The 14,589-nt window shown below is 38.8% G+C and overlaps 1 protein-coding gene across 3 annotated transcripts in view; it reads left to right on the top strand.

Annotated features, from left to right (window-relative positions):
- The first annotated feature begins 913 nt into the window (after positions 1–913).
- Positions 914–14,589, top strand: part of LOC122813750 (protein orai-2-like) — a 777,435-nt gene continuing 763,759 nt past the window's right edge. The window contains exon 1 of one of the 3 annotated variants that reach the window (XM_044086224.1): positions 914–1,372. In XM_044086224.1, coding sequence (XP_043942159.1) covers positions 1,103–1,372 — 270 coding nt within the window. In that variant the 5' untranslated portion in view covers positions 914–1,102. The remainder of the gene's footprint in view (positions 1,373–14,589) is intronic. The other 2 variants (XM_044086225.1, XM_044086228.1) reach the window with 2 other exon arrangements.

Raw genomic sequence — 14,589 nt, 5'->3', positions numbered from 1 at the left:
TTGATGTTCTGACATATCCATGACACAAACGTATGGTAGCTGAACAAAAGAAATTCTTTTAAATTCATCATTCCACTAAATATTCTTTAAGTAAATTTTGTAATTCCATTTTAAAAGTCATTAACTCAGTGGTAGTACAAAACGTGGGTGCCTCCCGAACATTGCCAAACAAAAGAACATTTTTGTAAATGAGTTGTGAAAAAATGTGTTTGTACTCCCACTCAAAAATCACGAAGCACAATGATTTACTGGCACGTATTTTGACAGTGGTGGAACGGTGGTAGGGCTGAACGCGCACAAAGTACTTTGGTGAGACTGTTTCGCCCTCAGCTTCTTTGGTTAAGACTCGGGGACAAAGCGGAAAATAACGTGGAAAAATGCCCCCAAATCGGGGCAATGTTACACGTCAATCTAAGTTAATAGGAGAACATATTTCTGTATTTTCTGAAGAACAAGAATTATGAATTTTTAATGCCTGCATTTCTGACCGAGAGTAACCCTCTAGGATTATCACAGAAATAAAAAAATATATATGACGGACAAGACAAAGCATGAAGTAAAATAAGTGCACTCTATTAAATTTACAGTTGTTGCTTGTGTGACAAACTAGAACTGGGACAAAAATGGATGTGGGAATTGTTACATTTCCTGAGCTCAGATAGCCTCTCTGCTTAGTAATCACCGACAAAACTACGGTCTATTACTATTACCAGGCAAAAAAAGGCAACTAATAACTTTATTACCTAAAATGTATAAATTACAGTTAACGTCGCGCGTATTACAGTAAGTCATAACAAATACACGCTATACGAACCCATTCCTCGTCACTAAATGCTTTAACCACCCAGGTCTCAATTTGCAGCCCCCTTCCCACCCCCTGCCGCCACGCCACACTGATACACAGGCACATACGGGAGGGTGGGGTTACGGGCCACGCCTATTCTCCTGTCAAGAAACACACAAATTGAAGTGACAGTTTTAAGTACGGAATGAAAATTAAATCGAGAAGAGTTTGTTTCTGTACGTTTTTGTCACTTTCTCCCAAACTGATCAGCCAACGCGTCCCTGGGGGATCCAGTTATATTAACAGCCGCTGCCGGGGATGCAGCACGAGCCCACTGGCCGCGGAGGAGCAACAGGCGAGGAGCAGTCGCGCCGCAGCTCGAGCCTCTCTGGGGACCCGGGCCTTGGTGTGGCGGCGCGCGACGGTGGCGCGGGCGCGTACCACGACTTCATCCACAGGAGTTACTTGGAACTGATGACTGCTAACCAGCACTCCGTCCAAGCGCTGAACTGGCGCCGGTTATACCTGAGCCGGGCCAAGTTAAAGGCGTCAAGTCGGACGTCAGCGTTACTGTCCGGTTTCGCTATGGTGAGACTTTTTTTTTCAAACGTTAAGTTCACTTTCACTGATTAAGCGGAGACATGGGTTGTTACATATATGTATTCGTTTGAGCTAAATCAGTAATTTATGGTTCGAGTCCTGTTACTTCAAATTGTAGGTTGCTTAAATTTTGGTAACACTCAAGTGTTTTAGTTAGTAATGGAAACACGGGCCCTGGACTTTAGGAGTTGTGATGAGAGGGGTGATCTTTCTTGCTCGTATGATCCTACAGTAATTAATCTGTCTGCATTTAACCGACAGCTTGACTAATTTCTGTCAGCGATCCTCACTCCAGAGTGACAGTAGTTCCAGTCAGGTGTACACCCTTCAATCTCTAAAAGCAAGAAATCTACAAAGCCATAAATAATTGGGGGACAAAGCCCCCAAAATAGGTGCACGTTTTAAAAGCTGTTTTTACAAACTTAGAAAGCATATTTTGCATTAATATGAATTTTCTGAAGAGTGTGAAGTCTGTAACTCAAATGTCTGCCATTATTTTCTGACTTCAGTTCTCAGTGATTTCCCAACGACTTGCCAGAAAGCCACAATTTTATGAGAAACAGACCAAACATATGAGGCAAAAATCCGGACATTCTGCAAAAATCTGTACAGTTGAAAAGTATTTCCTGATGACAGCAGAGGGGCGGCTGGGGTATAAACCAAGGCTTAATTGGTCAGTCTTGTACTAGAAGGCAGCAGGGGTTATAAGTGGACATACCACAAGTGAGTGGGATGGAATTGAAGGTGTGGGGGAATCATACATATGGATGGATAATGTTTCTGTTTTTTTTAAATATTTATTTATTCACTGTGTTACAATTATTGACTTATGTCCAGCTGGTGCAGTTATTTGTTTGCTGCATTTTCACGTCTGATAATTTGTCTGACCATTAGGTGTTGTTTTCCTGCACTTTATTTTCTGTTCGTAAGACTGCTGATGTATTGAAATTAAAACTGAGCCAGAGGATTCTAGGCACTTGACTGTGCACATCAGTAAACATTATGACTCCCAGATGAGCTATAAAAAAATAAGTGGGCTGTAGTCTTTATCCATGGGATGAGCAATTAGCTAACTAACCAATATAATAGATTAAGTACATAAACTATGTATCACAACTTGAGATTTCATTTTCTGGTGCCTTTTGTGGGGGGTAATTTTAAGCACTTTTTCACTTTATTATTTTTCAGTCATGTTGATGACAGCACACAGTTTTGATATTAACCCATTCTCATTTGCCTGGTATAGAGACTCTTAGGAGGGGGAGTTTCAGCCAAACAGTACAAGTTCTTCCACATCTGGTTTGTGTTAGACTATGCAGGATTATAAAAGTGAACGCTGATTATTAGCTCATTTATGTCTGCAGGTTGGCAGGTGTGAACCTGTGTTCTAAGTAGTCTTTTGTAAAATTGAAATATTATCACGTAAAACTGTAAAATGAGTATTGCTGTTGTAATTGTTGCTACATCTATTAATTGTTAATGTTTCAACTCATGTTATATATTGTTTCTTTTTGTTATGATTTTGCTATGTATAACTTACTGCCTGACTGTTGTACTTTTTCTACTTTGTGAATTATTTTACTTAGGCAGTACCTAGAAATGGTTAGTTATGATTAGTGTACTACTCTGATAAACAAATATGAAATAAAATTAATTTCTTAAAGGTATAAAGGATTGCTTACATCCCATAATTTTCTGTTTTTGGCATGCTTCCACACAGTAGCATGTTGCCTTAGTTTCTGCATTTATTTCTGTTTGCTCTGTAAACCTTTAGCTCAGAAACTCATATATCTGAATCTTCTGATTATTCTGTTTTCCTACCTTTCTTTTAACATTCCACGTAAATCATGTTATTTAAAATGTTCTCTTTTTTATTTAAATGTCTAGTATTATTAATGTAAAAATAAAATTTAAGTCAGTGGACTTTCAACTTGGAGCACAGTCAGTTTAAATTTTTAAGAACGTGTTATGTTTAAGGTTTAGGGTTTGATTCCAAGATCCATAAAAGTCAGTAGTTGTATCTCCTTTAGTAGAGATCTTAAGAAGCACCTTCAGTTCACTGCCAGTTATAAGTGCTATCAAAAGAAGAGGCCACCCTAGAACCAAAACCCCAGTTAGTAACTCTTCCATACTGTCACCCCTGCAACAAATGTAAACAAGGTTTACAATGTAGTATGACCTTCTTCTCTAAGCAAACATCTGCAAATCCTACCTACACTTTTCTGATGAACACCACCCCCATAAATGTTCTTCTTCATGTAAGGTGATCAGTATATCTGTAACATTCAGTGTAACTTATTGTAAATTTGTTTGAAAGTGTTGTAGAGATGTTATTCGTGTATAGAAAAAACTTTGGAGAAAATGCAGACCAGAGAAGCACAGCACTGTAAAATGTTGTTATAATGTAATGGATTAGGAGTCAGCTTGTGAATGTTACATAACCATACAAAAAAGTAGAGGAATATTTGTATCACACTTGTATCCTAAGGTAGTATCAGATGAACTGAACCTGCATATTTTGGAATGGAACGACCAGCACAGTGGAACCTAAGAACGGAACAAGCACAGTGGAACCTAAGAACGGAACAAGCACAGTGGAACCTAAGAACGGAACAAGCACAGTGGAACCTAAGAACGGAACAAGCACAGTGGAACCTAAGAAGTAGCGTACCATTGCATTAGCCCACATCTCTATAGCATTTGCATTTATTTTTTTGAACAGATGGTCTCTGAGTGTTTTCATTAAAGTCAGCAATTGGTGTATATTCCTTATATTCTCTGGGAAATTGTTTCAAACATCTGGAACAGTTTTTGAGAAAGATCTTTCACACATACCAAGTGTGAAAGGAGGCCTGTATATCTGAATACCGTCAATATTTCTTAGAGCATATGACTGGCTTCTAAACTGTAGCATGCTGAGGAGTGGTGGACAGTAGCCATCGTTTAATGATACAGTGAGGACAAATGTACCTCAGCTTGTACATTTTAAATGTTCTCTCAAATACTTTATGTAATGTGAAACTTTTCTCTCTGGGACTCTACTAAAAAGGGTCTGTCATCCAGTCATACTATCCTAGTTAACAAACATGAGTAAATAAAGCTTCTCTGTTTGAGAGGGACACTTTTGAAATGCCATGTCAGATATTTTATTACCAGATAAATCTATCACTTCCAGTTTAAGCCTCTGTACTGCAGAAGAAGATGAAAACTTCTATGGTTTATAAACACAGACAGATGTAACCCTGTTTCAGACAACATAGAATACATTTTTTTCATAAACTCTTGTCGGTGCAGTGCTCCCATTGCAACATCCAAACTCTTCTCCCATCAGACGTGTCTGTATCACAGCAGGAAGTAGCGATAACCAAGATAGTTGGATTAACCCTTGATAATTAGCTTAAATTTAGTATTCATGTGCAGAACACTATCAAGAAAAGAAATTACATCACATAAGGCAAACTGTATAGGGCTAAATCATTTCGCACAGATGATTCGAAAGTCTCCATAGCCAGAATAGACTTTCTGCCATCTCTCTGGTTCTCTCCTAATGTTTTCACTAACAGTGCCTCTTCATTATAGTACAAAATTAAACAAGCATAAAACAAAACAGCATTAACAGTCATAATCTTCACTGTCTCTTACTTCATGAATGTGGCTGGCTAGAAATCAGTGTCAAGCAAATGTGCCTGATTCCTAACCTTTTTTACAGCGCTAACTGCTTGTCTTTGTGTGGTACATGCATAGGTTCATAGGTAAGTACTAGGTTTGCTGCCCTTGCAGGCCATTTTAAGCCTAATCAGTTTCCCTTTATGTGCTCTAATTAACCTATCCCATTTAGTTAGAGATTGGCCTTACCTGTCCCATGGTCGATAATGATATATTACCCCTAATGAGAATAACTGGGATCATACCATAGATAATTTGAGGGGGCTCATGCATGGGGTAAAGCATTTGGAGCTGCTTCTGTCCATTAGTAGTACATGGAGCAGTCCTGGGGCAAATTTTCTATTCCCGTCCACAAACCCAATTTGTGCTTGATTATGTACTTTGATTTATGTGGTAGGGAAGTCTGTTCCAGACCAGTGGTATCCTGTGCGAGATATACCTGTCCCACCAAACCATTCTGTTGATATTGCAGAAGAGGTTTAGATCCTGGCTATTTATGATGTCATTTGCCTTGCTGATGTGCAGTAAATTCATCAGTAATGGGTTGGAGGATACCTTGTATGCCAGACAGTGGTCACATGTTAGTGTTCTGTAGGGGTATAGTGACAGGGCTTTGAGTCGGTCCATGTAAGACATGTTGTTTAGGCCCTGTATCCTTTTAGTAAGCTATCTCTGTGGTTGTTCCAGTTATTGCATGTGTCTGGACAGATACATGCCAAAAGGGGCATTATATTCAATTCATGGCTAATGAGGGCTGAGTATAGGGTGATAATGACATTGGTAGATCCAGACACAATCCCATTGTTTATAGGCTGTGCAGTATATCACAAACTTGCAGAGCCCTGTCTTTGGAATCACAGGTAATGTATATTCTTCCAGTGTTAACATTTCTAAATCAGTCAACAAGCAACCAACAAAACAATTTCAATCAAGCATACATTCAAATTCCAGTGGGTTACCCACATTTGTAACACTTGGATATGCAGCTGGAGTCATCAAAGTGCGCCTATCTGAAATTAACTAAATTAATGACTATGTAAACATTTTTACAACCCCAAGTCTTTTTATCTTGTCAGTGTTACGGATTCCATACTTGTATCAAGTATACGTCCTAGTCTTATTGTACTGCATGCCTATATCTCCTAGTCTCTTATTACATTCTGTGCCAGTATACGACTTGGCTAAGGTGTCATCTGCTTTCATGCTGCATTTGTTTTTAAAATTGCTTTCTCTGTCTTTACTGCAGTTTTGTTAGTTATGTGCCAGTCTTATAAAATAGTATGTTTCTTGTGATTTAACTCATGCTATTTTTGCTTGCCTACTACTTCCTTTGCTGCAGTTAACTCAGATTTTTGTATAAATTACTTCCATTGTTAATGGTTATGTATCACTTTTTTAACATAGGAACATACTAGGCAAGTGATCATGGGATGGGGGCCATAAGATGAGTAGCCATTTACACCTTTAAGCGACAAACTTATAAGTTATTGATACCCTTTTCAAGCACCTAATAGTGCTCACCTCTCTCCAAAAAGAGATTTGAACCCTTTATCCTTGGTGCACGAAACTCCAGACTTAACCTGCTGTACTGGTAACTTAATACATATCAATAGGTTCATAGTTAGTTACTAGGCTTACAGCTCAGGGGACCATAGTCCAAATTTCCAGTCCACCCAAAGCATTGTATGGTTAACTGACTTGCTCAAAATCACACAGTCGGCAAATGAGGGTTGAGGACATCATATCCAATACAAGAACTACAGCTCACAGGCTTAATCCTTTGTACCAACTGCCAGACAAAAGGGATTTGAGCCCTGCAGCCATGGCACAAGAAAACCCAAATTCAACCCCTGTGCTAACTGAAATTACTTTATGGTTGCTTCATGTTTTTTTTTTTGTCTTGGAGCTGTCTCTGGAACCGCTACTGAAAATGCGACTTCTCAGCTGGACATTCATGGTTAATAAATGCAAGCAAACAAGAATATAAATAAATTATATACATGTATACGTAGAGTCGTGTTTACAGTCTTCAAAGTAAAGACAGTCAGCACCTTAGCTATCAAAACTGCTGACGTAGTTAAAACCAACAAACTGTTGTGCATTTTATTTCATTAAACAGATTTTTAAGAGCAGCTGTAGATTCCTTTTTTACTTTGGTATCTTATCTAATAAACCAAAGCTTGTCAGGAGCAGTTGTTCCCTCCCATTTGAAACAAGTATTTGCCACATCCCTGTTGTAATGGAGGTAGCTCTCTATATTTCTTTCAAACTTCAGACCCACAGTACTCCTGTCACCACTTGTAGAAGCTCCTAGAAAATGTGATCTGCAAACAATTAATCTGCAAACAATTTCTGCTACACTTAATGGACAGCCTTTTTATGTATGACCAGCCAGCAATGTTCTTGCTTGGCTACAGAACTACTGTCGAGTCTGTATAGATTTACAGGTAGCATTAGACCAGAGCTTGACAGGGAATTAAATATTTGTTCGTTTCTTAACTTAACCATCAGTCATTCCATGTTACTCTTTAAGCCTAGAACTTCAGTGTTTGTACCAGTCACTTAAAATGAAATAAAAAAAAAGCAATGTCTCACAAGGATTAGTACCCATTTTATTGTTCTTTTTGCTTGGGAGGGATCTGGATTGCTTTGAGGTTTGTTTGCAGTGGTTGAGGTGTGGTCCTAATGGCAAAGCCACCAAGAATGGATAGTTTGGTCAATAGGCAACAAATCACACTGTGGCTGTCCCACCATGCATTACTGCAGTCATAGCGTTTTTTTTTTACCTCAGGTTTATAATGTCCAAGTTGAAGAAAATGCACAATATTGTTAGGTAATGAATAAAGAATAAGTATGCTAATATGCTTTCAAGTTACCTTTTTCCATTAGTGTTCATTTTTTTTTAAACTATACTTATTGAGTAGAATAAAACAAGGCAAACAGCCCTACATGCAAACTGCACAGTCAGGTGTGTTCCTCCTTTTGTTTATTTTGTTGAGTTATATGTGCATTTTATCTGATTCTTTTAGTTTGATGTAATATTTGGAAGTTCTTTGAAAAGGGGACACAGACCAGTAAGGAAAATATAGCTACATTTTTACTGTTGATTGATTTATTTGTTATCCAAGTTTGTTAGCCATGAAAGTCTGACTGGGCATTACCTATTTCACCCAAGTCTTTTACAGAAAAGGTCTACAGTTAGAAAGTCAGTTTACACTGTAAAATACACACAGTATAAAGCAATATAATTCAAAACTGATTGCAGTCATAATGACTACATATTCAGAGTGCTTGCAAGATATGAAGCATCCGTTTTGGATCTGAGTCACTGACAATAAACTGTGTGTATAAAATGATTGGTTTCTAAACATTCCAGCAGGAGTTAGTGTAGGATTTCTCTCTGTGGGAATTAACCATTAACTCTTAGGAGTACAGGTTCATGTTAATTATGCATAATTTACTCCAGCTCTGTTATCATTACCCATGATATGGCTGAAAGCCCTTTGGGAAATTAAATTACACGTATCCATTCAAGAGACTGTATTGGTGAAATAAAATGAATACTTCAGCATGGCTTTCATAGATAAAAATGTAAGACCGGCTTCAAAACTCTATAGTTTCCTGCTGAATGTTGACCAAAAAATGTTATTTTGATGACCAAAACAGTGCTATTCTGTCCAAGAAGACAATCCACACAACGCTCTCCACATCTGTTTGTACAGGTTTATGACATTTCCTTACCCCCCCGGCTATGCCTGGGCATCTGGTATGTCTGGTAGTATGGCAGTTGCCAAATTAAAAAAAGATTTTGCAGTTTTTTTAAGTTTTTATAATCATAAAAAAGAGCCATGATTTTTTAAATTGTAAACCAGTTTCCCTATCCTTCATGGTATCCTGGCACATAGTAACAGGTCATGGTTAGTAATTTTGTGACCTGCTGCCTTGTGGTAACAACTGAGCTCAGTCATTTTGATGTGTCTGATGACTTGTTATCTCTCATCCTGCCTCGAAAACTCAGTGATCACCTTAGAGTGCAGATGGCACTTAGGTGGCTAGAGCACATTTCCCTCCATAGGTCTCTCAGAGAAACACATTAATTGCAGGCCAGATACTATATCTGTACACAGCACTAACAGAAAGAAACAAATGCTGCATATGTGCATTTTTTTTTGTTAAAAAAAGCAAAATGATTTGAAAAACTGCAAGCAGTAAAACCTTCTTAAACAAATATGATCAGCCAAATTGTTTGTATGTGTGTGGGTGTGTTTGTGTTTGAGAGACGGTCAGCAGCAGTTCCTAAAATTTGAAAGTCAGTACTCTGTAAAGTGATAAAGAAGATGGAGTAGGAAAGGCTGTTTTGTTGGAAGGGGGAATTTTGGGAATGAACCCACAAACAGCATAACCCAGATAGCTTTTATAGGATTGGAATAAACACCTTCCAATTTTCAATTAAAAGTAATATCCCAGAGTGGCACAACAGCCTAGAAGATCACATAATAACGCATTAAATGCTGCTAAGTTGGGGGAGCATTATATTTGCTCTGTATGATGGACAATAATGCTAGATGTTTTATAGTACTAGATATTGAATGTTGGTAGAGTAAGGGCCAGATAACAAGGCAATAGTTAATTTAGTTGCAAAGCAATATATCTGCTGTATCTCGAGTGGGGCAAAGGTTCTAGTTATATAGCTGTCATTCAATAAAGGGAACCAAGTCTGAATAGAGAGAAAAAGTTCTCAAAGGCAGTGGGAATCTGTTAATCCCAAGAGCAGGCTTTAACACCTCACATGTAGTCAGTCGTTAGTGGGGGAACATTTATAGCTCTGTCTGAGTAGGGAAATATTCCTGGTGATATTTGTAAGACTGTACAGGGAAAAATACCAACAATACCGGAAACTGATTGAACACTGTGTCCGATGATAATGCATCAAACATGGCTAGTATCCAGCAGAGAAGTCTATTTAGCTGTGTGTGAATTGGGCAGAAGCTTCAGTTATTTTTAAAAAAGCCACACTTTAGAAAATTGCATCATGGGAGTCTCTTCCAGGTTCTTTTTAATACCGAAGAAGACCAGGGATGTCAGACCCATTTTGGATCTCAAGTCACCTAAACCAATTTGTAAGACAGACAGAATTCTTAATGGTCACAGTTCAGTCCATTTTGCCACTTCTGAGAAAGTACCAATCAACCCAAGACCTGCTAAAATCCATAAACCCAAATCCAACACAGGATGCAACTTATATAGCTACCATCCCTCTATTGCATGGAACGAACTCCCACTAGAAATATGGACCCTGACTCACCCCAAACAATTTAAGCTAGCAACCAAAGACCACTTTAAAAAAACACAGGTCCCACCATTGTACTCTCCCTCTCTGATTATTACCTACCTTTATGGTACACTTCCTAAAATTTACCATTAACTACTTCATCCTGTGCTTCCTATGCAATCTCCAAAGCTTCTATACTGTTATGTAACCTTTTAAGTTTCTGCTACTGTGCATACAAAACCTTATATTTACTTAACTCTCTTTTTAAACCAAAACATACAACTCATTCTACTTTTTTAACATTCTCCTTTTTGTTTATAGTACTGTTTTGTCTGTCAACAATATGCATGTATGTAGCTTATGTATTTTAACTACCAAAATTATCTATTGCTATTTTTATTGAAATGTATCTGTATTGCTATTTTTATTGCATTGTATATCTTTGGAGCTTTTCTCCCCAGGCCTCCGATGAAAAAGGGCAATAGCTCAGCCAGACTCTCCCGGTCGACAAATGTAAAATAAAAATAAATAAATAAATCTGCTCTTTAGATATTCAGGGTGGCTACTATCGTACCAAAATAGCAAAGCACTCTTGGAGATTTCCCCACTTCCAGCTAGAGCCAGTAATTTTTAATTCAGAGCACTACCACTTGGTCTAACCACAGCCCTTGGGGTGTTCACCAGGTTTAGTAGCTGCACACCTGCACCTACTGGGGACCCAGGTCTTCCATATCTCAATGACTGGCTACTCACTGCGTCCACTGAGCAACTTCTCATCACACACAGGAATCAAGTACTCCGGCTGATACTGAAGTCAGGAATTTCCATAAACCTGCCAAAATGTCAGCTTACTGCAATTCACAGTATAGAATTCATAGGATGCCACCTACACACCAGACTTCAAATAGCCAGGCTCTCCCATTCTAGGGCCCAGTCACTTTGTTTAACAGCTCTTAAAGTTCTACACCACCCAGTACCACCAGTGATTTTAATCCTACATCTGTTGGGTTGCATGGCATCCACAATTTTAATGATTCCATTATCAAGATATTTCAAGAGACTGCTGCAGTGAACCTTAGAAGTACAGTGGCCTTAATCCACATACAATCTGCATTAAAAAAATTGAATTATGCAGGTCTGCAAAAAAACACCTAATTTGGTGGATCACATCCCTGTCTGTGACTGAAGGATGCCCTTTCCAGATGGATTCACCTATCACAACAGTGACCATGGATGCATCCCTTCATGGCTGGGTGGGGGCATTTCTAAGAGAAGATGGTCCAAGTTTCATGATCGACAACAGAGGCCAACCTTCACATCACTGTCTTGGAGGTGAGAATGTTCTCCTGGCATTGCAGGCATTTTAGGACCTCCTCCTCAAGGATTTGATATCCACGCAGTTGGACAACATGACTGTTGTATCGTACTTCAGCAAACAGGGAAGAACCTGATCTTATCCACTATGTTGAGAAGGCATGAGGGTTTGGCATTGAGGCAGTCTGTTCACAACTCTTTCTGACAGCAACATACATCTTGGGATCCTCAGATGCACTCGAGGACAAATTGAGCAGGATAGTGCTGATGCCTCACAAGTGGTCCCTCAGTCCTATAGTGACAGAAATAATTTTAAGTTGCTGGGGCCAATCTTGCTGCATCCTATTTGCCTCCTATCTAAACAAAACATACAGCAGGTATTTTGCCCTGATGCCTCCACAGGAAGAGTCACTTTAGGATGCTGTGGTCCACAGTAAGCTCCCATGTCTCCTGTATGCTTTCCCCCCTCTACCCTTAATGAACAAATTCATACAGAAGCAAGGCAGTGCAAGGTCAGACTGATTCTCATTGCCCCCTTTTGGCCCCAACAAACATGGTTGCCCTACAGATAGTCTCTTCTAGTACATCCTCCATAGATGTTGGATTATTATCCAGATCTAATAACTCACCCTCCTGGATTGCCTCCTCCAGATCAGAAGTCCATGAAATTTACTTCATGGTTCCTCCAATTTTAACTATAGCCAGAGATGCTAGGCTTCCCCCCACAGTAGTCATTATTTTTTCTGCTTTACACAAACTGTCAACTAGGAAAATTTACCACAGTAAATGGAAGAGATTTTCAATTTGGGGCTACTCTAAAGGTCTGGATCCTTTTTTCAGCACCAGTTCCTTCCAAATATGAATTTTTGACTGATCTCTTTCACAAAGGCTCCAGTTTTGCAACTATTAAGATACAATTGGCTATAATTCCCAACTTTCATGTTGGATGCAGTCACATGTTGATGGCATCACTAAAAATTTCAAAAGCCTTCATCAAGGGTACCTTTCTGCTGAGACCTCCCATGAGAGATCAGGCACTTCTTTGAGGCATTACTGTTATGTTACAAGCTTTAACCCTATCTCCTTTTGAACTCACTTTTTACTGCGGACTTAACATTTCTTATATGGAAAACAATTTTCCTGGTCATAGTAACATTAGCCAGATGGGTTAAACCCATCTCATTGACTCCCCCTTTTCTGTTTTTTTTTTTCACAAAGACAGAGTTTCCCTCAGTACTATCACCTCTTTTATCCTTAAGGTGGCATCCAAAACGAATTTAAACCAATCTGTGCACCTTCCGTTTCTCTTCCCAAAGTACTCAAAGGAGAATACTTGGTACATATGTTAGACGTTCACAGACAACTCAGATTCTGTATTCATATGGCAAAATATTTTAGAAAGAATGATCAGTTGTTCTTTTGCCAAACAAAAGTTGGGAGTTCAGTTTCCAAGGTAACCTTATCCAGATGACTCTCTGATTGTATTTCCTTTGTATATCATAATAAAAATTTACCTTTAACACATAAACCAAAAGCACATTCAACCAGAGCAGTTTCTACTTTGACAGCCTTCAGGAGAGGATTGTCCATTGATGACATCTGTGATGCGGCCACCTGGGCAATGGTACACACCTTTGTGTTGCACTACAAGTTGGACACTCAATCCAGATCAAATTCATCTTTTGGCACCACCGTACTCAGGAATCTCTTTCCTTTATACCACCCAGTTTGACAACTTGGGATTCTGTTCCATATGTCCGAAAGGGCAAAAATAGACAAAGTTGGATACAGATGTTATGTACTTACCATAATGTTAGATCCATGTTGTCTGATTTTCGTACGCTTCAATCTCCCCCCTTCCTACCTCCTTCCAAATTGTCACCTATGACTTTGAGGTGATTGAGTGGATGTTATTTCCTGTCTGTGCACACTCACACTAGGCTGTGATTACCTTTCTTCAACTAGTTGAAATCACTAAGTTTATGTCTTTCTATCTGGGAAGTTTTTTTTTTCCCTTGGTAGCTTCTTAACATATATTTCAGACTAGTAGGGACAGACTCGATCTGAGCATTTAAAGTACATCCTAGGGAATTATGGGTAGGGGATGAGTCAGCGCTCTGGATCTGATAAACTTTGAGACTGGTGCCGAGGTCGGATCCCACCAGATCTGACAACCCACATGTTTGAAGGGGATGAAAATCAGAGAACATGGATCTAACATTATGGTAAATACATAACTTTTATTTTTAGTAACAGCTCTAATTATGTGCTTATTGAACTTAAGAGAAGATTTGAGACATACTGCAAAATGTCTAAGCAGAGAGGTACGCTGTTTGCAGTTGCCTGTTCAGGCAGTTTCAGAAAAATCCATAATCCACAGTGGAGCCTATTTTGTGTTCCAGAAAGCTTGGATTTTGGTTTTATTGAAGTTAACAGTGAGGCATTGATTTTTAAAGTTAAGTGAAAGTTTGAGAAGTATTACAGATATGGGTGTTTGCAACATTTCTGTTGTTCTGGTCAGGGTTATTATAACATTAGATTATGGGCATGCATTAGCATATTTTATGTTGGGTAGTAACAGAGAGAGAAAGTGAGATGTAGTTAATGAAAATGGAAGACAGTAGTTTGTCTGTCAGGTATATATCTGGATGGAACTCCTGGAATTTTGTGTAGATTTGGAGAATGTGTCACTCTGTAAATTCTTTTCTGCATACTGATTGTGGATTTTCAGTAGTATAGCTGCCTCCACTGAAAAGGGGCTACTACAACCCAGTCGGAGTACCCGGGTCAAATTGGGTCAGTAAGTAAATAGATAAAATCCTGGAGTCAGGGAGCTCATACTCTCATAATAAGGTTGGTTTTCTGCTGCAGAGAGGTTATATTGTCTGTGGTATATTTAATGTAAATTGTCTCTACTAGCAATAGAAAAGCATATAGCTGATGTGTTTAAAGG

This window comes from Protopterus annectens, chromosome 10.part0 (genome assembly GCF_019279795.1).
Source record: "Protopterus annectens isolate FY-2018-M chromosome 10.part0, PAN1.0, whole genome shotgun sequence".
Taxonomy (NCBI): Eukaryota; Metazoa; Chordata; order Ceratodontiformes; family Protopteridae; genus Protopterus; species Protopterus annectens.
This window is presented reverse-complemented; position numbering and strand designations above follow the sequence as displayed.